Source organism: Taeniopygia guttata, chromosome 3 (assembly GCF_048771995.1).
Source record: "Taeniopygia guttata chromosome 3, bTaeGut7.mat, whole genome shotgun sequence".
Lineage (NCBI taxonomy): Eukaryota > Metazoa > Chordata > Aves > Passeriformes > Estrildidae > Taeniopygia > Taeniopygia guttata.
The window spans coordinates 102,055,866-102,080,323 of record NC_133027.1 but is presented as its reverse complement, the minus strand read 5'-3'; the positions used below and the strand labels follow the sequence as shown (position 1 = coordinate 102,080,323).

General features: G+C 35.2%; 1 protein-coding gene across 2 annotated transcripts in view; it reads left to right on the top strand.

Annotated features, from left to right (window-relative positions):
- The window catches only part of UBR2 (ubiquitin protein ligase E3 component n-recognin 2), a 55,954-nt gene that overhangs the window by 28,008 nt on the left and 3,488 nt on the right, over positions 1-24,458 (top strand). For both annotated transcript variants that reach the window (XM_012572359.5, XM_002195101.6), the window contains exons 18-45: positions 1,405-1,470; positions 2,760-2,882; positions 3,222-3,285; positions 3,580-3,704; positions 4,991-5,043; positions 5,292-5,394; positions 5,930-5,978; positions 6,413-6,567; positions 8,836-8,938; positions 9,622-9,731; positions 9,954-10,034; positions 10,783-10,964; positions 11,637-11,836; positions 12,695-12,788; positions 14,290-14,451; positions 14,785-14,882; positions 15,115-15,187; positions 15,997-16,145; positions 16,233-16,288; positions 16,681-16,777; positions 18,698-18,765; positions 19,263-19,398; positions 20,034-20,124; positions 20,932-21,062; positions 21,696-21,804; positions 22,043-22,099; positions 23,603-23,680; positions 23,960-24,130. In XM_012572359.5, the coding sequence (XP_012427813.3) occupies positions 1,405-1,470; positions 2,760-2,882; positions 3,222-3,285; positions 3,580-3,704; positions 4,991-5,043; positions 5,292-5,394; positions 5,930-5,978; positions 6,413-6,567; positions 8,836-8,938; positions 9,622-9,731; positions 9,954-10,034; positions 10,783-10,964; positions 11,637-11,836; positions 12,695-12,788; positions 14,290-14,451; positions 14,785-14,882; positions 15,115-15,187; positions 15,997-16,145; positions 16,233-16,288; positions 16,681-16,777; positions 18,698-18,765; positions 19,263-19,398; positions 20,034-20,124; positions 20,932-21,062; positions 21,696-21,804; positions 22,043-22,099; positions 23,603-23,680; positions 23,960-24,130 (2,984 nt within the window). The remainder of the gene's footprint in view (positions 1-1,404; positions 1,471-2,759; positions 2,883-3,221; positions 3,286-3,579; positions 3,705-4,990; positions 5,044-5,291; positions 5,395-5,929; positions 5,979-6,412; positions 6,568-8,835; positions 8,939-9,621; positions 9,732-9,953; positions 10,035-10,782; positions 10,965-11,636; positions 11,837-12,694; positions 12,789-14,289; positions 14,452-14,784; positions 14,883-15,114; positions 15,188-15,996; positions 16,146-16,232; positions 16,289-16,680; positions 16,778-18,697; positions 18,766-19,262; positions 19,399-20,033; positions 20,125-20,931; positions 21,063-21,695; positions 21,805-22,042; positions 22,100-23,602; positions 23,681-23,959; positions 24,131-24,458) is intronic.

Sequence of the window (24,458 nt, the reverse complement as noted above, 5' to 3'; positions counted from 1 at the left end):
AGAAGCATTAGAAGCAGTGTAGAACAAAGTGTTTCTTGGCTTTTAGCTCTAATACTTCTGGAGACTTTAATTTCTAAACGTATGTTCTCAGTGTTTGTATAAATTAGGTGTTCCAAGCATAACAGCTATAAAATGGGTACTGTGGTGTCAGTACCACCCACCAGGGTGATTGTCTCAAGCGATTTTCTCAGCAAGTCTTAGATTACAACAGGAATAGGGTTTAATTCTGTGAGGTGTTAACTTGATTTATTTGCAAGAAAATTCCTTCAGTCCCGTCAGCCCTCATGTCCATTAGATAATTGCAATGTATATTTGCTAGGAGACTGAATTAAGCTGCTCAAATATATTATATTCTGACACTTCTTGACTCTTGAAGGATCTTTATATGGTGGTGTCCTTGTTGTCATTACACCAAAAAGAGCTCTAGTTTTGTGCAATTATAGCAGTGCCCATAGTACTGTAGACACACATCAAATCTGGAATTTCAGCTTAGTTTTTGGTAGTGAAATAAGTCTCTGTTTTAATTTTCACTGCTGGTCAGGATCTTGAAGTTAAGAGCTTCATTTAGTTGAGATAACATAACTCCGAGTCTGCAAGTCCTTTCTCTTTACTTTGTCTATGGGGAGAGCTCATGTTCAGCCGGCTTCTTTTGGAACTTTCCCAGATAATAGGAATCAACATCTATATGTGTGGATTATTAGGATAGAGAAGAAAGGGAAGGCATGCCTAGCTGTTGTCATGTAATTCTGGTGGAAATGGTTTGTGTCTAGAGGAGACTGTAGCATGCTGAAGTTTATTTCCAGACCTATGCAGAAATTTGTCAGCCCTATTTATTTTCCCTCTATTGTGGTAGAACCAAACTTTCCCACCTTTCAGTGCCATGCAGGGATTGTGGTGCTGCTGCTGCCTGGCTCAGTCCAGTTGAGTTCCTTCCCAGGATGGTTTGGGTTAAGTATAGTTCTGTCACAATATTAACATTTTGCTGACACTGGCAATTCCTGAAAGATGGTTTCTCAAATGATTAAAGAGCAATTCATGGAGCAAAGAGAAAACATTTCTCCAACTGCAAGGGCTTTCTTTCCTGTGAATTTTAAACAGTTAATTGCTAAACAAATATATTAAAACATAAGCTAAAGAAGCCAAAAAGATTTTTGCTTGTAAGTTTGTAAAATTCAGACATTGCATCACTACAACCCAACCAGCAACTGTGATTGTCTTTTGCTTTATAAAAAAGCTTTTTGCATACAGATAAAATTGTGTAATTTTTTTCAAATTACAGATTCATTTTTTTGTTTATGAACACAGTATAGCAGAGTTTATTTTTTTACAAAAGTAAAATAATTTTAGATGAAATATTAACTTTGGTAATGATTGTGGTGTGGTTTTTTTGGGTATTTTTTTCAGATTTATTACTATCATAATGTGAAGTGCAGGAGAGAGATGTTTGACAAGGACATAGTAATGCTTCAGGTAACAATGTATACCAGTTTACATTTTTTCTAGTATTTTCAGGATGTCTCTGTGTTTATGTTTCATCAGAACTTTTTTAAGGAAAATGTGTCTATTTTTTTGTGGAAAGACTTCAATTTTCTTATTTTATCAACAATTATGTTATAATTTTAAAAGGAAATAACTACTGTTGTAATACTTGTTTTTTAACTACAATTTGAAAATTGCAGAATATTCTGTTTAATGTATATATGCCACATATTCAATAATGTAATATTTTAACTAATGGCTGTTGCTGTACTGGCAGTTGCATAAGTCTGCATGTTGTCAGAAATGCATTCGCTGTATGTGTTGATTTTTTTGGTTTTCCCCTTCAGAACAGATTTTGCAGATGTGGCAGTCTATTTAGCTCTATGGCAGATGCAATGCTTCTACATTGAGAGCAGATGCAATCTAATATTTGCAGCTTGGGATGCATAGTTCACCTGGACAGCAAAATATTTTCTGAGGAAGTCCCTCAAATCTTGAGTTAGCAATACCCAACAGGATAAAGATGCCCCAAGATACTTGTGCTTTCAGACATAGTTCCCTGAGGCTTGATCTGCCACTGATTTTTAATGATCATTTTCAGCTGCCCGTTTGAGTAGATATCCTAGAGCTCTCTTGGAAATTTATTCTGTTTTAAAGATGGTCCCATTAGCAATAGTTAACTAACAACAAATATTTGCAATTGACAAATTTGTTTAATAAACAGAAAAAACTTCAGCCAGTAGTTTTCAGAATTGGAAGTTTCTGAAAGTTGATGTTTGTTCTGCATTGAAATGTCAGTATAGTATTTTTTTTTCCAAGAAGTTTTTGGAAGCTTTGCTCTACAGTCTTCAGTCTTTCTTTAGAGGATTGGATTTTGTTGTTAAAATCTTCAGTGTTATATACTAAGTAATATTATGCCTTCTAGAAGATAAACTAGCAGGAACAGAGTTTTAGAGATCAAAACAACCAAACAAAAGTCTTTCACTGAGGTTTGTTTAGACTGCTTAAGATAGGAGTAACCCTGAATATTTTGCATGATGCCCTTAAAAGGGCGTCAGAAATACTTGATAAAGTATAGGATACTGCTTGTCAAATGGGCTTACACTTCTGTTCTTGGTGTCCTAAGAGAGAAAACTCAAATGGTTAAGTCTTCATTCATAGGATGGAGAGAGGAATTAATTTTATAAAGAATTTACAGTGAACATCATATATAAGTATGCAGACATGCTATGATAACACCCAATCTGCTTTCTCTTTATAATCTTTTTTTTCTTTAATAGACAGGTGTGTCTATGATGGATCCAAATCACTTCCTGATGATAATGCTGAGTCGCTTTGAACTTTATCAGATATTTAGTACTCCAGACTATGGCAAAAGATTTAGCACAGAAAATACTAACAAGGTATTTTATGCACTACTGCAATAGAATATCTTCAGTTTTGTTTTTCAAAGTGTATCAGATGCTGTTGTACTGAGACAGAGCTGTTTCTTGATAAAAAAGCAAAACTTATCCTATTTTAATTTCATTTGGCCAGTTTGAAGTATGCATAAATGTTTTTACCTGTCAAACTCGTAAATGTCAGAAAATGTTGCATTATTTTTGCACTTAGGATGGTGTTTCAGCATAGCTCAGTTTGGGAGCTAGGGTGAAAGCAGGCAATGTTTTGAATCACTGAAAAATTATTTTCAGCACATGGAATATTTATTGAAAAATGTCTTTTATTTTATTGTTTTACTTCAGGATGTTGTTCAACAAAATAACACTCTTATAGAAGAAATGCTATACCTCATTATAATGATTGTTGGTAAGTTCAAAAATACTTAACTCAAAAAATATTTAATTAATTTTTAAAATTTAGGTTCTTTAATGGTCTGAGCAATTTTTTATTGCTATCTCTGTTGTGAACATCCTGTAGCTCTGACTTCTTTCCTAGGAGAAAAGCCTTGCAACTAGCTTAGATCAATGTAATGAATCTTTGAACACTGGTGGGTGAACACGAGATCTCACAGAAGGCACCCTATTTTCCAGCCTTTAATTTAGAGAAAAAGATTTAAAAATATTTTAAAACAACAACAAAAGGTGTATTGTATTTCTACAGGTGAAAGGTTCAGCCCTGGAATAGGACAGGTAAATGCAACGGATGAAATCAAGCGAGAGATCATCCATCAGCTGAGCATCAGGCCAATGGCTCACAGTGAATTGGTAAAAGCACTCCCTGAAGATGTAAGTAACTGGGTGTGGAGGGGGGACCCAACTTCCACTTTATAAGGCTGATTGCTGAAAAATTGTCTTATGCAGGTTCATGTCACTTAATGTGGAATGAGAGCAGCATGATTATGCTCAGAACAAGGTTAGCGTGGGTACAGGTAATAGTTCTCGTGGCAAGGGTAGGAAAGAGGCAAAGAAGGAACAGCATATGAAAGAAGCAGGAGTCTGAGAGCTTCTTCAGTTCCTTTCTCTTTTAAATACTGTTTCTAATCAGGCCATCTGGCCAGCAGTCTCTGCAGGCTGCTTGTACACCCCGAATTAGATGTATGGAAGTGGGTTGTTAGAACTATCCAGAAATATAAGCTGTTATATTTTAAAGCCTAACAATAAGTGAAAAGACATGGAATCAGACACTGTATTATGACTTGTGTAACATAAATGCTTCATTTGCATGAACGGAATAATTTCTCTGAATTCTATTATAAGTACTTCTGTAGGACAGCAAAGCTTGCTTTCCTTTCTCCTTTTAGTATATTTGAAGCAATCTTTTAAAAATTATTTTTGCAGACAGTCAGAATTCCAAAGTTAATGTTTTACTGTATTGATAATAATTTTAAAGATAAATTATGAAATATTTTTATTTTTCTAAATATTTTAAACTGAAACTATTAGAAAAGTCAGATTTCAAAATTATTTAAGAATAATTTAGGGTTGCATGAAATAGCAAATTTGATTTAAGCTGGAGTTCTAAATTATGTTGTCAGTCCTAAATACTTTTTCCCTTGCCTGGTAACTGCAGTGAAATATGTATTGGAGGAAGGGGATGGGAATATTGAAAGAAAATTTGTGTATGAAGTATTGTTACATATTTGAGCTGACGTCTCATGCTGCCTTTTGTGGTTGATTCAGCATTTTTCAGTAACTAGTCTTTTTAGCTTTCCAGTATTTATTTAAATTTCAAGGCCTAGAAATCAGAAATACTGGCTATGTATTATAAAAATGTGCTGAGTGAGCTAAGTCAGAGTTTCTTCTGATACTGTTACATCCAAGTTCATTACGACAGGGAAAAGCAGTACAAATGAACCACTTAGAATGGCATGACTTTTTCAAAGAACCTTTTGCAGAGATGGTGTTCCTGAGTGTATTTTCATGTTATGTGGTTTAGGGTTCTCTTGAGTGCCAGTAAAATGACTTTGTACTACGTTCAGTACTGCATGCTTTCTCTAGTATTGTATGATATTTGAACGTGTTTATTTCAAGAACTACAGTAACACACTGTCTTGCCTTTTCACTCCATGTAGGAGAACAGAGAGACGGGGATGGAAAGTGTGATTGAAGAAGTGGCATGTTTCAAGTATGTTTCTCTTTATTCTAATGATTCAACTTTAGGAATGGAACGTCTCAATTAGTGAAAATGAGAGAATGAAAGAAAGAGGGCTTAGTCATGCTGATTTCCCAAGGCTTTAATCATGTGCAGAATTCTTAATACTGTTACTTAATTTCTACAATGCGTGTTAGGCAGTGTTTGTTAGCTGTTCTAGTTTTTATTCTCAGAGGTTAAGTGGACATGAAGTGTTTTGTTTGCTTTGTTTTTTTTTGTAGGAAACCTGGATTAACAGGCAGAGGGCTGTATGAATTAAAACCAGAATGTGCCAAGAACTTCAATCTGTATTTCTATCACTTTTCAAGGGCAGAGCAATCGAAGGTAACTAGTAGTTTAACTTCCTTGGGCTTATTTTGTGCCTTTTTTTTTGTTTGTTTGCCTTTTTCCAAAGCTTACTTTTGTGAAGAAGTATTACCAGCTGGATATTTGAGATTTGCCAAAGATTTTGCAGTGATTTCTGTGCCACTGGATCCTGTGTCCTATACAGATCTGTTGAAATCAGTAGGCATTCAGGAGCTTGTCTGTGGGTTCCCTTGCATCTTATTTTACTGAAAGTATTTAAAAGAATCTGTATTTTCCCTTACCATTATGGAAATTGCCATTTTAGCTCAAACTGGCCTTACAGTTTTATGCTAGACAAAGAATCCAGGCTGGCTCTAGAGAAAAGATTAATTTTAAAGTTGCATGCCCTACTTTACAAGTAGAACATAAGACAAACTGCAAAGATATGAAGGCTTTAATGTTTATTTAAGGCTGGGAAAAACAGTAACAATGTAGTAAAGTGTGAATGCTTTTTTTTATTAGTTTTATATTGGTACAGATTTTGAGTAATGCTGGCAATGTTCTTCTATTTCAGGCAGAGGAAGCACAGAGAAAGCTGAAAAGACAGAACAGAGAAGATACAGGTATTTATTTTTGAAAGGAGATGGGAGAAGAGGGAATCACATATCAAGCTGTGTATTGCCCTGACATTTATACCAACTAAGAGCCTATTCCAGGGCTAGAGTAGAAGTTGGTTAGAAATGAAGCAATTTCCCTTATGTCTCCCTGGCTATAGCCAGGGATCTGATTTGTCATGGAACCAGCCTTCTGAAGAGCTCATTCCTTTGGCTTTTCTGTTACACACAAGCCATGTTGAATGCTGCAGCCTGTATTGGTAACGCTGTTTATCAAGCAGCTGTGTTCTGCCTTAGCATCATAGAAGGGTTTGGGTTGGAAGAAAGCATAAAGGTCATCTGGTTCCAACCCCCCCAGCTGTGGGTTGCGCTGTTAAATCAAACATTTTAATTGGGTGTTGCAAATTTTGAAGAAATGTTAAACACACCAATTTCCCTTTCAGCACTTCCACCGCCAGCTCTTCCTCCTTTCTGCCCACTTTTTGCCAGCCTGGTGAATATCCTGCAGTCTGATGTCATGCTGTGCATTATGGGAACTATACTGCAGTGGGCAGTGGAACACAATGGCTATGCCTGGTCAGAGTCCATGCTGCAAAGGGTACGGGTTTTTTTATTTAAACTAATGCTTATGCTAATGGAGGAATGTTCACTAGAGCATTTTAATGTGATTTTATAGATTTGAGTTGTTAGCTTGGTGTCTGAAATACCCAGAATACTGTGAATGAGAAATAAGTGGTACTTCCTGATATGCAAAACTAGGGCAACCTCTCTGCCTCTTGATGCAATTTATTTTTATAAGTGAATGGAAGACCCAGGTAAATTCTAATGGGATATACATGAGAGGGAAGAATTCTGCTTGAATCAGTGGCAGTAATGTTTATTGAGGTAGAGAAGCCATTAATCTGAGTTGTTGCATATTAAGCAGATACTGATTTTTTTCCTTGGTTTTATTTGCTTATTTTCAGTTTAGGCTAAATCACTAGGAAAAAAACCATGAAAGTGCACAAAAGAATTTTCTAACTTGAAAATGTATCCACTTTGGCAAACTTAAGTGAGCTGTTTGTTCCTTGCAATTTATGATTGTTGCCCTGATTTTTAAAAGTGTGAAGTTTTCTTTTATAGTTCTTTTAAAAGTTTTGAAGTTCTCATAAAACTTCTTTAGCCTTCTGATAATGTTTACATATTTATAAGTCAGAGTTCCCACACAATTTCATGTATAAATAAAATAGTTTACATATTTCTGTGTGGGTAGAGAGAAATGATTAATTGATCTTTAGACCAGTGTGGCTGGAGAGGTGGTAATTCCATCCTCCAATCCATGGTCACCTTTAAAATCCTATCAATACCAGATGTTTAAATAAAACTGAGTCTTTTTCTCTTTAAACTTGCCAAGCTTCTGTGTACTCATTTAGTGTCCAATAGCAACAAATGATCTTTAGAAACATGAAGGGTTATTGTAGATTTTGGTGTTGTGATTGCCATTTTCTGAGGTGTGCAGAGATGCGTAGTAAACTGCCATCCAGGGGCTATTTATATTGGGCAGGGTTGTTGGTTTAAGGTCCAATCCAAACTTTTTTAAAGTATTAATGGATTTTTAAATAACATTTTGCAGTGAAACCCCAGTTTTGAAACTGAGTATTAATTTTTTGACATCCAGTCTTATTAAGTGTATATTACCTTTTGCAACTAAGTTTAAATTAACATAAGCAGCTCTGTATAACACAAAAGAAGTTGAAAATGGAAACGATATATTGGTATTATAAATCACAACAATGTAGTTATATTTAAGTAATGTAAGAATGCTAGGTTTTGAATAAAATTAATAGGTTTGAATAAAATGAGTAGGTTAGGTTTTCTTTTTTTGACTGAACTAAAATTCAGCCATTCTCAAAACTGTGAAATTCATTAGGGACCTGTCACTTGCTCAGAAACTTGTGACATTTCTCTCTGATGGTGCCATGCAGTTGTACTGCATCTTTCCCAACCACTTCTGTCTTGGAAGCACTTGCAAAGGTGGATTTGAGACATCTGCAGGAGATGGCACATATCAGTGAGATCTTGATAAATAGATGGGATAGACTGACAAGAAATTAACTGCTGTTTATTAAAACAAATTTTAAAAACTTCAAAGCTCTCTTCAGGATTTGCCACTTTTTCTGTAGATACTTGGTCTCTTCCATTCCAGTTGTGTTACAAATTTTTGGGTGATTATCTTTTCCTTACATGGGTGTCAGTGTTGATTCCAGGCATCAGTAAACCTTTGTGTCTGGAGCATCCTGCCGATTTGTATAGGGTTGTGAAATGGCTGATGCAGCATGACAGAGTTTGCCACCAAGAATGAAGTATCTCAGCTGCAAAATGCCATTCAGGCTATCATGGTGCTAAATAGGGTAACTACATTTTTTAAGTCGAAGGAGATTACAGCTCTTCACTGACCTGAAAATTAACATTGTTTTAAATGTGTTTCTAGAGAGACCAGATTTAACTTACAAATTTTAATTTTTTGTCACTAAACTTTGTGTATGAAAAGGACTTAAAACCTGCTTCATGCTTCTTCTGTCCAGAGACTTGCAATAGTAACATGCAGGGGATAGGGAGAAAGATGACAAGTACTGACTTCTCACTCACTAGTCAGGACAGCAAACAGAAAGAGGCAAGTATTTAATATGGATTTTATATGGTTTTAAACAAACACTGTTGCTTCTGTGTAATCTAGTTTTGGAATTCTGTACGTAGAAATAACTTCAAATATATTTGTTACATATAATTGTATTTCTTTCCTGTTTCTTAATTAATTACTTAAACTATATAGCAAGATTATATGAACCATGTAAGAAAAGAGCTAAAATTTGTGATTTTTACTTAGGTTTTGCATTTGATTGGAATGGCACTACAAGAAGAAAAACAACACCTGGAGAATCTCAGTGAGGAGAATGTTGTAACATTTACCTTCACTCAGAAAATATCAAGTATGCCTTTCTTTTCAAATATATAGCAAATTTGAAATAACTGAAAATGCCAGGATCTCATATTTTATTATTTTGAAACTGTATTTACCAGAAGAGTATATTTATTTATCCATCAAAATGTTATCAACTACCGATAATGCTTTCTACTCATGTAGATTCTATGATAGTACAATACTAAAGGCATTTTGTAGAGGAGAAATCCGGAAGTTTAATAATTCCCTCCAGATCTGATTCCTAATATCTTTAACATCTTAATAAAGATTGCTGCACGTGATCAGATGCAATTGCAAAAATCATAGTTGCATTCTTAAATAGTCTTTTAATCTTGTCTCTCCTTTGTATCGTCCGACTAATGCCTCTAGTTTTGCTAACACATGAAAGTTCCATTTAAAGTAGTGGGAAATAAAATATTGGAGGTTCCCAAAATGAAAACAGCCAGGGAGCACATACAGTGCATTTCTTTTGTAAGAAAATACAGTCACTGAGCAAAACTTTTCAGGATTTAGAAGATATTCGTGAAAAGGTTTTCAGTGGGGGAGTATTAAAAATTACATACTGTGTCTATTTGTTGGAGAAATTCTTCAGTTGCTGAACTAGCATCGGGGTTTCTTGTTTTTAATGGTAGTGAGTGATTAATTTGCCAGTAATGGTATAACCAATTCTCATTGTAATTTTTCTCTCAGAACCAGGAGAGGCACCCAATAACTCCCCTAGTATACTAGCTATGCTAGAAACATTGCAAAATGCATCTCATCTGGAAGTGCACAAAGACATGATCAGATGGATATTGAAGGTAAATATATTATATATAACCACTGAAAATAATGGAAATAAGATTTTCGAAACTTTCCTAATTACATTGGGATGATTACCTTATTTCCCATGTGTATTTGTTGTACCTAGTTTTACTCTTCTGGATTCCAATACTGCACATTGTATAGTCAGGATTATAGTGTATACAGTTGTATTCTCGTGTCCCAAACAAATTAAAGGCTTTTTTTTTTTTTTCTTACAGACATTTAATACTATTAAAAAGCTAAGAGAAAGCTCTTCATCAAGTCCTGTGGCCGAGACAGAAGGAAATATTATGGAGGAGGTAAAAGCAATCTGTAAGAGCTAATCTAGAACAGGTCTGGGTGGTGACTGGCAAAGGACTATATTTCTAATTGTAACACTGAATCAAACATGGGAAACATCAGTGACTTCTGAACATCTGTCTCACAGTTTATAGATCAGAAGAGCCTATTGGTAAAGTCCTTAAGCTATGTTTCTTTGTTTCATACATTGTAGTCTCCAAATCCTTTGCAATTCTACTCCATAGGATTGTGTGCAGTACAGTCACAGCATTAAATGTTTTTGGTGTTCCAATAATTTTAGACTTCATGGAAGGTTGCTGAAAAAATGGTTGTCTGTATATTCTTACCATGCAGGTCATTCCAGAAAAGCTATAGCTGGACATGACCTTCTAGGTACTGCACACAGGCCTTGGAGCACTGTAGTGCTCCATTGAGGAATGCAGCTGCTGGGGAGGAAGAGCAGCACCGGAGATGAGACATGTCACTCTCTTACCCTTCTATCCCAGGAGTGCTTAAAGGGAAGAGGAATAGAAAATATAGTTAAAGGTTGAGGGGAAGAGGTTTCCCTTCTACATCTGCAGTTCTGTCTGGCATTGAACACAAGCTAAGGAAAAGAGGGCACAAAGTAACTCTGGTAGACTTTACTTTTGTCTTTTATGAGATTTTCATTGTTTGGACGTTAGTAGAAGTTACACATGGCAGCAGCTAAATTAAATAATCTGTTGTAGCAAGACTTCAAAAATAACTGAGTGAACAATACAATTTCAGAGTTCACGTGATAAAGACAAAGCTGAGAGGAAGCGAAAAGCTGAGATTGCCAGACTGCGCAGGGAAAAGATCATGGCCCAGATGTCTGAGATGCAACGGCACTTCATTAATGAAAACAAAGAACTCTTTCAGCAAACTCTGGAGGAGCTGGATACTTCAACCTCCGGAGTCCATGAAAATAGGTTAAGGCATCTTGTTTAAATTTTTTCTCATTAATGTTTACATCAGATTGTCCTATTATTACAGCTTTAAAAAGCTCTTTTTTTTCCATCTGGATGGAAAAATACTCATTAGTTTATGAAACAAAAAGCCCAGCAGTAAATGGAATGCTTCCCTCCCCATCTCTGTCAGAATTGTGGGATAAATAGAAACATAACCAGACAAATATTTTTTTGTACAAAATCACCTAGTGAATTATTAATAATGGAGAAGAGACTATGCTATTAAACATAGTAAACTGGAAATAACTGATTGTATGTCTGTTGAAGATCTGGAAGAAAATCTGTTTGGTAGTTGGAAATACTAATTAGAGAATGCTAATGATTTTGTGGGGAAGTGGAGAATCTTTTCAAAATTCATATCAGACACTTAAGGGATGGTGATGATGGAGGGCTGCAGATTCAGTTACTGTTTTAAACTGGAGTGGGTTATGCTGTTGGGAGAGTTATAAATTTTTTTTAGAAAATACATGCTACTTCTGGGCACATAGGAATTGTTACATAAACACAAAAGCTATTTTTTGTCCAGGAGCATTTATCATAAATTTAAGAAACTCACTAAGCACACGTAAGTCATGATCTGAATGACAATGTTTTTCAAATAATTTGCTCACTAATATTCTTTAAATATTCTAGCCCTGTAATTTCGGATGCAAAACTCACAGCCTTGGGTCCAGAGCAAACCAGAGTAGCTGAACCCAGACAGGTTGTTATGTGTATATTGTGCCAGGAGGAGCAAGAAGTTAAAGTGGACAGCAGGGCTATGGTTTTGGCAGCGTTTATTCAACGATCAACTGTGTTGTCTAAAAATAGAAACAAAATTACTCCAGACCCTGGTAAGTATTGTTCATAGTTGTCTTAAATATTAAAGAGTGTTTGGGTTACTGTGACAACAACATGTGACAACTGAGGCAGTCACATAGTCTTCTTACATTAACTGTTTGTGAATGGCTTCATTGTAATCAGTGGCAAAACTCGCATATTTTTGGTGAGGTAGAAATATGTGTGCTGAATAATGTAAATCACTGTGAGGCATGAGCTCAATGTTCTGCCATTCATTTGTGACTAATTATTTATAACTGTTGAAAAAGCCCTGAAAATCAGAAGTGTTTGTTCTTAAACCATGCTTGTAACATCAAGGAGAGGAGGTGTTAATGTAGTTCTTTAAAAGCAGGAGATGTACATTTTCTTCCTCTCAGTTATATCATCTGAAATGCCTCTTAGTGATGATAAAAAAATCTTGGACTTAAGTACTTTGTGAAACAGATCAGTGAGCAAGAGCATTGTTACAAAGGTTTCTCTAGGTTCTGTATATGTAAACAGATAAGAGTGTTTGCACTGAATTGTTTTGCACTCTCACTCTGAAGATCAATGTCCTTGAACTCATTGTTTGATGGTGCTGAACCACTAACACTGCAGGTTGATCTTGGAGACTTGTACCAGGTCTGAAAGCTTGGTTTGAAGCCTTTAAGTACAGTGCTACACTCAATATACTCAGACCAAAGTGGTACTTTTAAATAATTTAAACTGTATAGGCTGTTACTGATTATTAATGTGTTTTATGCTTCATCAAATGAACTACTCTTCTGTGATAAAGTTAAATAATTATTCAAATGTGGCAATGTTAATCTGCCATCAAGTCTTTTATAAATGTTTATTTCAAAGTTGTTTGGTTTCTTTTCTTTTAAATACAGAAAAGTGTGACCCCTTATTCATGCACCCAGATCTGTCCTGTGGAACACACACGGGTAGCTGTGGACATATTATGCATGCTCACTGTTGGCAAAGGTAAAAGGCTATATTTAAGTATTTAGTTCCAATACCATGTTATGTTATCAGTTTGCCTAATGGCACTAATTTTAATGGCAAAGTTCCTAACATGTAGTAAACTTGAAAAGGAATTTCAGGAAGTGATTAAAACAGCTTTCTGTTGGAAAAAAATAGTAGAAATCAAATGCTGTAAACATACTCAAAATAATTTTCATGTCATCTTGGTAAAGAAGAGTCCAAAGCCATACATGGCAGCTTACATTCCCTTTCCTTGTTTATCCTGATGCATAATTCCCTGTGGTGCACATGTATCTGGAGCTCAGATTTTTTGGGGTTTTTTTGCAGTTCACTGCTAGGCACACTTTTGCTGCTTCTTCTGCTCTCTACTGAGATTTTAAATGACAGTGCATCCCTTGCACTCTTAATTCCTCCGATTTAATTTGAAGTAGAAACATCAATGATCTAGTTCACCTTCAACAAAAACTCAGTTTCATCCTTTGTTTCCCAGTATTTTAATAAAGCCTTTTGCAGTTATTTTTTATTCTTTGATTTTGGAGGCATATAAACATGTTTAGTGCTATGTGGTGCTAATGCCACGTGACAAATTCAAACCATTCATGCTTCTGACTTCAGTTAAGCCCTTGCTTTGCTCCTTAGCATAGCTTCTGAAGTGCCTAATTTCAGATTCTGCCTTGTGTATGAAGAGTGTTAGGAGCTCCCAGAGACTCTGTGGCTATTACCATACACAGGTTTCATTTGTGGTCTTTGATGTCACTGCTCACTGAAGATAGGTTTTTAATCTTCTTGTATAGCTAGTGTACAGTCTTTTGTGGTTACCATAATCTCCTGGAAATGCCCTTAGGTGCCTGTATTCAGATAATTTTGGGTCATCACTGGGCATGCTTTAAACCACATCAGAGGCTTCTGGAATAGTGGTTACATTTAGCAAAGCAGAGAATTCAGTTCCTTTTGCATAGAGGGTTCAGCCAACAGTTCTTTTGGCTGCTGCTGTTTTGGTTGTGAGCTGTAGTAGAAAACACCCAAGGATAATGCTCATGGTATCTTCTTAAAAAATTTATGTAAAAATGAGTTGGGTTTTTTGGCTTGGTTTGCATTTTTTTATTGGTTTTGTTTCTTTGTTTCTTTGTGGTTTTTGTTTATTTGGAGGCCTTTGTTTGCCTGTGGTGTTCTGTTTTCTTTGGGTTTTTTTGTTTATTGGTTTGCTTTGGTTTTGGCTTTTTTAGTGCTTCAACTTCTCTCTGCCTCATCCACTTTTTTCCTAAATGTACAGTTCAGACATAACCATGATTTTAACAGCCCAGTGAACTTCTGCACTTCAGGGTAGATTTTTGGCAGCCGAAAGCACTAATACTTTATCACACAGAGCATAGAGGTTTTTCTTTCTGATAATAATCTTATCTATATTTAAGGAAAGGCAAAACTATGTCTTCCTGAGAATATTTTAATTTCTATGTTCAAGTAATAATAATTTGCCACTAATGTCTTCTCTTTTTTAAAGGTATTTTGATGCAGTCCAAGCAAAAGAGCAACGAAGACAGCAAAGATTACGAGTACACACAAGTTACGATGTAGAAAATGGTGAATTCCTTTGCCCACTTTGTGAATGCCTGAGCAACACTGTTATTCCTCTGCTTCCTCCACCAAGGGTTTTGTTTAACAGGTCAGTTTGGTTTATAAATGTCCTCAATAAATGTAAGAAAACAAGATGCCAAACTAGTTACACCCCAGAACACCTTCCTGAATGTTGGTTGTCTTCTGTTCTGATAAACTTGAGTGGATTACTCGTCTTCTTATTTTGGTTTTTGGATTTTACTTTGTTATTGTATATTAGGAAGGCATAGGACCTGCAGAAAAAGAACTGAATGTAGAAAATGCATGAGCAGCAGAGAAAAAGCCCATTGAGAAACAGATTAATGATGTTGGAATGCTTATGAAATACTAATTCTGTCTTACAGATTGTTTTAACACTTTTTTGGGGATTTTTTTTTGACAGGTTAGACTTTTCAAGCCAACCAAACCTTACTCAGTGGATCAAAACAGTTTCCCAGCAAGTAAAAGCCCTGCACTTACTACGAAATGAAGACTGTGCAAGTAAGTCTGAGGAAATCTTTCCTTTGTATGTGAAAAAGTTATATTCATGGAAAAGACCAAGCACTTTGCTTCTGCCGCAATGGAGTCTAAAGATGATGGCATAAGTGGCAAGATCAGCTTGGGATTTCAGTTTCTAGTGATGGAATTTCAGATTCTGCTTCCATACCTTTCTATAATGTAGAAATTACATATGGGTGAATAATCAGTGATTTATTACTTTTTGTTTGTACAGGCCATTCTGGTCATTCAGAGAAAATGGATCAGCTACAATTACCTGAAGGATTTAGACCCAATTTCAAACTGAAGTATGTATTTACATATTAACATATCATTAAAAATTCATCATGAAATCATAACATGAAAATAGAGTGCATCTTCTGTGCTAGAAGGTCTCAATAATTTGGGCAAATATATGAATTTTGCTTTAATTTTTAAAGGTAATAATATTATGATGATGACATTGAAGTCCATCCCAGAAGTCCTGAGTAATTCAGTAGAATTTCAGAAGTGAATGTGCTAAGTCGTTGTGCAGAAACATGCTGCAGTTTTATAAATTACAGCATGAAGATTAAGTTTTGTACTACTTGTAGCTGGATGAAGGATTCATCATTGTGGCCAGCACAACGTGTAAAACATGAAGGAAGACTATGAAATGGAGAGAATGTTAATATGTAATTTCATCTGTAAAGGTGTATGTGCATTTGGTCCCACACTCTCTTCACTTCAAGGGAAAATAACAAAACTTGTTACATGGTGCACACACTGGTCTGCCAGCAGCGCACAAAATGCAAGACTCTTATCCCAGCTGATCACAGATCTAGCTTTCAGTCACACGCATTTCTTGTAATGTAGCCTTGACTTTATTGTCTTTGAAGACTAGATATTCTTAACACTAAAAATGAGATTGGTTCCAAACAAAAAATCAAAGAATAACTAGGGATCTGTCACAAAAAAATGCGGTTACAGAATACCAGATCCAAAGAAGGATATTGGAGTTGTCACTTAAATTTTAAAACTCCAGTTGTTCATCTGTGGGATGAATGTTTATCATTAGAGGTACTATGCTGCCAATGGAGGAAAGAATGAATTAGTAATACTTTTTTCTTTGTTTCAGGAATCCTTATTCTGAGAGCATAAAAGAGATGCTGACAACTTTTGGTACGGCAACTTACAAAGTAGGTTTGAAGGTTCATCCAAATGAGGAAGACCCACGTGTACCTATCATGTGCTGGGGCAGCTGTGCTTACACAATACAGACTATAGGTACTGATCTATTCATTTGGCTCCTTTGTAGGAGATTTTCAGAAACTAATTAAACTCACAACAATTAATTTTGGGGTTTTTTTCCAGAACGAATTTTAGCTGATGAAGATAAGCCATTATTTGGTCATTTACCTTGTCGACAGGTAAGGAAAAAGTAGCAATTCCTCTCTGAACTGGTGGAAAAAAGAGGAATATCTACATTTTAAGTTATAGTTATTGGATAGTTTTATTTGTTGGACCCTATTGTTTAGCTGATCTGTATTTGATCATTAAACTATTTTAAAACCACATCTAGCCAAACTGTTACTTTTTATAATTTATTAAGGCTGCAGTTTCTCATGGTAACAGTCAAAATAAGAATGCCAAAAGGAACTTACATATTTGCATAAACATAAGTATCTGTCATATACTTACACAATCAAACTGCCCCCATAAACTGCAGTTGAGAGGCCTGAAAAAAAATGTTGTTAAGTCAAAAGACCTTTTCATGTTGAGGAACTTCATTAACTGTGGCAGTGTCTCTTTATTTTTACAGGATGACTGCCTTACGTCGTTAACAAGATTTGCAGCAGCTCACTGGACAGTTTCATCTCTTTCAGCAGTACAGGGTCACTTTTGTACTCTATTAGCATGTAAGTTTGCCACCTTATACTTTTTTTTTTGTGAAGAAATATGAGTTCTTTCAGAATGACTGTTAGTACTAATTAGAAGAAGATTATTTTATGTAGTAGTATTAAGTAATAAACCAAGAGCTGCTATTTCCACCTGTATGTGTTGTGTCAAGAGAAAAGACATTCTTTTGGACTGCAGCTCCAAAGAGAAGCATGGATATTTTGCTGTTAAGGAATTCTATTGATCTTCATTAGCGAAAGATACTTAGAGCAAATGAGAAGGAAATGTGGTTCTTCTCAAAAATAATCCATTGGAGCTTTAAACATGGAGAAATTAAGATTAATGTAGTGTGAAAAGGGTATTTGCAGAAGTCTGTAATATATCTGCAAACTTCTCTCTCTTTGACAGGACTTACTATATACTGTCATATGTTACTTGAGAATTTTAATGAGAACAGCCAATATGTTCCAAGCTTGAAGCGTTAGTAGATATAGATGAAAAGTCTGAAGTTCAGCCTAATGAAGTAATTGCCCATGAGAGGGCAGTTCTGAATGGGTATTATAAAATGGGATAGCTTTAATATCTCCAGTCAGTAGAGCAGAGAAACTTTTAAAATGCATTGATATAGTGAAATTACTAGTAGATGGATACCAGCTACTTCAGGAAACAGTTGTTAGCTTTATGGGGAAGAACTTAATTGACAGTTTGTAGCAGTAATGGTTGAGCTATTTTCTATGTGAAGCAGAAGAGAAGATGCTGCTCTTTGATGGGAACTTTGCAATATATGGTGTTCTGAGTGTTTTGGATTTTCTTGAAAACTTGAATCAATATTTCTTCAAAGCTCTCTCCTACCTTCCAATTGACAGAAGCAACTCTACTGCTTTTATTTTTATGAAGGAAAAGTTTCTGCTATTTTGTTTTTTTAGGCTAGGAATAATGAAAATTATGAGCCTTTGATCTGTCTATATTCTGTAAACAATACATAAAGATGACTTATTGAAAATAAGTTCAGTTTTGGAAGTCCCTTGCTCAGGTCATGTTTTTGACATAGACATTTTTCACACTTTTGAGTTGAGTTCTGTGGCTGTATGCTGATAAAAAGAAAAGCATTTGAAATCTGAGTCGTGGTGAAATGTTTGCTAATAGAAATAGCTTCCAACTGTCACATGTCTTCAGCTCTCAATTTTTTGGCCAGCAAGGCAGCACTCTTCAACTGAAGTATTTTTAAGTTGTCATGATGAGACTATTTTTTAATCTAGTAGTGTTTTTAAACTTGGCAGTTTAATACTTACAGCTGCATTGTAAAATATACCCAGAGCTGTAGCTTTATTACAAATCAGATTTTACTGCTTGGAGTAAAGAAGTAAGCAACTGTTCCTTGATTGTTACTTAAAATATCTTGTAACATTTTTCAAAACACTGAATTTTATGTTTGCTTTTAGATGAAGGTGCTTGGAATTCATAAAGTGTGGGAATTTTTATTGTCAGCTGGAGTGCTTTGGTTAATACCTTGAGGTTATTGTAAAGACTACACAGAGAGACCAACACCTAGCTCTACCTTAATTAGAGATAAAGTGATAAATTGAAAAGACTGTAGCCATGATTTTTTGAGTCAGTAAGGCAAATTATTTATGTAGGGCACGTTCAGGCAGTTTTGTGAAGTTAAGCAAATTGCAGAAGTTTTATTTGAGCAGCTGTCCAAGAGACAACCATCAGTGTTCCTGTTTAGTCGCTATTGCTTTGTTTTAATACAATAAAGAAGGCAAGACTCTTTTCCAATAATGTTGAACAGTTCTTGCTTGAATTGACTCTGGCCAAAACAGGTACATTTTTAAGCATGTAAATGAAGGAGATGGCTCTCATTTTTTAAGTGAAGTACACTAAAATCTTTTAATGTATCAATGTTCAATTAATATTTTTTTCCTCTCCAAAATACTTAGCACTGGTGCCTAATGAAAAAAATGGGAATCTTCCTTGCATACTTGATATTGACATGTTTCATTTATTGGTAAGTATTTTCTAATATATATTAATAATGTTTTGATCCAGTAAGCACTACATAAAAAACTATTGAAAACTTTCTCTTTACTCTGGTTAGGAGCCTTTCAAAATATTCAGGTTCTTAGTATTTTTTCACTACACTTTGAAGACTTTTAAAATTTAATAAAGGGATTCTTAATAAAAGTATTAAATTAAAAGTATTGAATAAAAGTATTTTTTCCTATAAATTAAAAGATGAGACATAATGCATACTCTGTCTATTAGAAACCCCAAAATACATGAAAACCAACCCCCCAATAAAACAACAAACTCAAAACACCAAAGAGATTCAGAACTTTCCTGAGAGATAATTGTTGTTCTCTTAAATAATGTCTGTATAATTAGCTTAAAAATTAGCCTTATGTAGTATGCTGCTTCCAAGGGGTGTAGTTGCAGCATGGGCAGAGAAAAGGGGAAGATTCAAAAGGAAAAGGAATATACCAACTTCCTTGTTTTCTTTCACAGGTAAGCTTGGTGCTCTCTTTCCCTGCCATACATTGTCAGGATTTTTCAGGGCTTAGTCTTGGCACTGGAGATCTTCACCTGTTTCATCTTGTCACTATGGCACACATAATACAAATTTTACTTACCTCATCAACAGGTAATGCCACTTTATTTCTTTATATCTCAACTTCTATTGAAACAATTCCTCCAGTCTTTACTCAGGAAAAAGCAATGGTGCTGCTGGTAAATGTGTGCAGTTTACATTTAGAAAATAGAATTGTTGGTGCTGTCTTTGAGCCCACAAGGAGTATTGGTAAATTGTACTCATCAACGTGTTCAGTCACGCTGTCTTTATTGCTCTACTCTGGGAGTTTTGTGGAGCATAGCTATTAATGAATCCTGGCTTTCCATGTGCTGTAGCAGCACCTGAATTGTTTATTGCAGGCTTGGCTTCGGCATTGCCTGATGAATGAGTTGCAGTTAGCAAAATAAGAAATAAATAAATCTCCTGGCTAGAGGAGCTGGATAAGGGGTTGTTTGCAAAAAGCAAGGAACTCCAAGCAAGCATGTCAAGAAACCAAACCAATTGAATAACTAAACCAGCACCTCATTGGAGCTGACAATGGCACAAACTTACCACATAAGATGTGCAGCAGAAAACTGCTGTCCAGTGCATCATATTCTGTCTCAGTGCAATAGTTTGGGCATTCTTATCAGAACTTGAAAAAATAGATTCTTTTATATAAACATGTATATATGAAACAATTTATAAACTACTTATTTCTTCTTCAGAAGAGAATGGCATGGACCAAGAAAACACTAACAGTGAAGAGGAAATAGCTGTGCTTACGCTGTATAAATTTCTTTGCCAGTGTACAGGAAGGTAAAGCCGTCATCTTTTGATAAAATTTTATGTTATTTTTCTCCCTCCTGAACTGAACATTAACTATTATTAACCGAACTGTTAACTACAGACTGAATTCTATATATTAGTGCTGTCAAAGATGACACTTGTAACTTGGGAACTCTTACATCTTATTTCTAATCCAGCATTTCTAGATTAATTTAAGTATCTATTCCTGCAAATTAATCTGTGATCAGAAAAATAACTGCTCGTGAGGATTGTGTTTGGAAACAATTTTTTTTGTAGTCAGTTTGCAGAATCTGGAATTTACAGTGTCTGAGTACAGTTAGGATAGGAATGGCTTTGAATGGAAAGCAAGTAGGTTTTAGGTGACATTAGGTGTTGGGAAGAAGTTGTTTCCCGTGAGGGCAGTGAGGCACTGGCACAGGTTGCCCAGAGAAGCTGTGGATGCTCCATCCCTGGTAGTGTTCAAGGCCAAGCTGGATGGAGCTCAGAGCAACCTGGTCCAGTGGAAGGTGTCCCTGCCCATGGCAGGGGGATTGGAATGAGATGGGCTGTAAAGTCCCTTCCAACCCAAACCATTCTGTGATCTGAAATGGTTATGCAAAATTCTTCTTAAATTACCGTCCCAGTTGGTTATTTTTTTATGAATCTCTAGTTTGTTATTTTTCTTGGAGTTTGCTTTGAAAAGAAAGACTTTCTATAATGATTGTTTCAGCTAAAGTCAGTAATTTAGTATGAAGTGTGACTGAAGACTTACTAAATATAGCTCTCAAACTGAAATGATTAAATAAAAGCAAACTTTTTTTCTTTTATTCTCTTAAGTGCCTTGAAAGAAATTTCCTCAGGCTGGCACCTGTGGAGGAATCTAAAAGCTGGAATCATGCCTTTTCTGAGATGTTCTGCTTTGTTTTTTCATTACTTAAATGGAGTCCCAGCACCCTCAGAAATTCAAGGTATTGTCTGCTCTGTATTAAATCAGTGTTCAAGACATAAGCATTAGTGGTCAAAATGAATTACGTTTAAAGTCTTGTCTGAAGAAGCTGATTTAATGGATGTGGGGTTGTTACCAGTGCAGCACCATATCAGCATAATGAAAAAGGAAAAAAAAAATTGCTTTCAAAATGTATTTTTAATATAGAGGTAAATGCCATTCTAGATTACTTAAAACAGTGATTGATTCTATTCTATTAATAAGGGAAATTTTGATTGTTTCAAAACTCCTATGGATTGCTGTTTTCAAATGAGACCTGCTTTTGCTCGCATTGATTTCATTAAATCGGCATCTGCTAATAATTAATGTTAAGGCCAGGTAGGATGGGGCTTTGAGCAGCCTGGTCTAGTGCAAGGTTTTTCCCCCATGGCAGGGAGGTTGGAATGAGATTGTCTTAAAGGTACCCTCCAATCCAAACCATTCTATTGTATCTCTGTAAATTCACTATGTTATACCCCAGATAATCAATGTTGGTAACATACTTTACTGTCCTCCACATATGGCATATGTAGGGGTAGAATGTAAATCTGAAGATGGTCATAATTAACTTTGTAAATACGAAGTTATGAGAATTACGCCTTTTTTTGTTTTTCAGTAAATGGAGCAAACCAGTTTGAACACTTATGTAGCTATCTTTCCTTGCCAAACAACCTCACTTGCCTTTTTCAAGAAAACAGTGAGATTCTGAACACATTAATAGAAAGGTGAGTTGTGTTTTTGTGCTTAGTTTTAATATAATAAAGAATCTGCACAAGATAGTAGTGTAAGTATTCTCCCAGGAATACCTTTGGAAGTGAATGAGATTTTGAAAAGTGTTTATGAAAGTGTTTTGAGATAAATCATTGTGGTTGTAGTGGTTTTTTAATAGCTGTACCTTGGATTTTTTCCTTATTTGTATTTCTGTCATTTATTGAAGTTAAAAACCAATTTTTTTTCTTGTAGTTGGTGCAATAACAATGAAGTAAAAAGATACCTGGAAGGCAAGAGACATGCTATCAGGTAAACATAAAAATATTTTAAGCAGAGATGGGGAAAAGCTTCAATTCTGCAGCTTTCTCCAAATACTTTCTCTAATGGGTGTTTATAATAACAGAATATCTGTTCTGCTTTATTGAATAATAAAGATATTAGGGAAGAAGTGTTTTTTTTAATATTGTAAGGAAAGGAAATATTGCTAAAATTAGCAGATTTTTAAGGCAAAGTTTGATAGTGGGGTTTTATTTAGACTGATGTGCAGGAATTAGAAGTCATAAAATTGCATCTCATGTTTCCTAGTACTTTGTACCTTCTGATGCAAAAATAATGATGTTGCTAAAAGATATAACCTTTCTTTAAAAATACTAGGCATTGAAGACCTTTTAAAATTGTCTTTTTAAATAATCCAGTTCCTTCAGTAAAGCCAATGCCGAGTCAATTGCTGTAAAAGAAATCAACTTTTCATACATTTGTTCTTGCTGCACAATTACTTGGAATTCAGAATGTATTTAATACTTAGTGGGTGTAGAAAAGCATTTAGGGTGTTGTTCTTTCTGAAGGCTGGGTAAAAATAGTGGTTAACAATTATCCTAATAATTAGAAATGAATGTCGTGTTCACAGTGCTGTCATTAAAAACATATCCCTGCTTTTTCATCTCCTGTGCTAAATACATAAAGTCAATCATTTAAAAATATGCATACAATAAGACTGTGATAAAAATAAAAATTAATCACTTCATCTGTGAAACACCAGACCATTAACAGAATTTCTTACACAGTAAGAGTATTCTGGTTGTGTAATTGATTTCTTGCCACATGTGATTGTTGGGATCTTTTCCATGTGTTCCTTTTGCTGATTCTTACCTGCTCTTCCCAAGCTATGTCTAACTTGACAGTGATGATTTCTTTTTCCTCTCAGCATGTCCTTGTAGATTACTTCTGTTACAAACTCCTGTTGGCATTACACAGTCTAATTTGTATTATTCCTAGAATTGAAGATTATTAGAATTTTGTGTATAGTATCTGTTAGTTTTAAATATATTTAAAATATGTAAGTACTTAATATTAAATAGGTCCTTTTCATGGCATGCATATTTCATTCGCTTCAGGATAGAAGTTCCCTAAACTTGAAAGTCAGACTATTTTCCATTCAATATTAGTGTCAAAAAGAAAATACAAACTAACTTATACAGGAGAGAAAAAAATATTTCTTTAAATATAGTGACCTCATAATTAGGTTTGCTAAAAGCATACATAAAAATGACATGTATTTTCCACCTCTGCATTTTCTCAAATTCATAAAAAGCAAGACTAAGAAAAGGGGAGGTAGTTAATTTGAGAGAAGTATTGTGTTCATCTTTTTATGTGCTACCATTTTACTCGAAGAATGGCAGAAAAGAGGGAAACTTAAAAAAATTAATTATTCACAGATGCTGTTTAGATGAGTCAGGAAAACATGAATGAGTTTGAAGTTGCTTGTGTATAACTCACTGAAATATGAGTGCTGATTTGATTGCTTTATTCTAGCTATGCAAGAGAATCCAACAAATTAATAGACCTTCCGGATGACTACAGCTGCCTCATTAACCAAGCATCCAATTTCTCGTAAGTTGTGTGCAATTACAGTGAGCACCCCAAAGTCTATTGCTTCTTTCATCAGCTGGGAAACCTTTAACCTGAAAGTCTCAGAAAGTTGTGTATGGAATCACAAAGGACACATAGTATTTATCAGCCAAACTGCCCTGTATTTCAGTGAAATGGTGAAAGAGAAATTCTAGCTGTTAACTGTATAAATGTTAAAAAGTACTTTTGAATTGTTTTACTGTCTAGAGCTTACACTTACAGTTGGTTTGTTTTTCCTTTTTTTTTTTTCCCTAACAAAAGGTGTCCAAAATCAGGTGGTGACAAAAGCAGAGCCCCAACATTGTGCCTTGTGTGTGGGACCATGCTGTGTTCTCAGAGTTACTGCTGTCAGACTGAACTTGAAGGGGAAGATGTTGGAGCCTGTACTGCACATACGTACACTTGTGGTTCTGGAGTGGGCATATTCCTTAGGTAAGAAGCTGAACACCTCTCCTCGCATTGCTGGGTTAGATGGTGTGTAAAGTCATTAAATTAATAGTTCTATATATGTGATTGCAGGCAGTGTTTTGTTAACAACAGGGTTGCCTAAAAACTAAAGTGTTTTCATCTTCTTATGCTTTAGTGTAAGGTTTGGAGGTTGCTTCTTTGAAAATAAAATTTCAAAGAAAGTTCAAATTTAATTTTCAAGGGAATTTGTTTTGCATGTGCATTTATTTCTACTCAAGTATTGCAAAATGATGAAGGTAAATACTTTGTTTTTGTTGCTGCTGTTGCTGGTGAGAACATAAAAATTAATTTT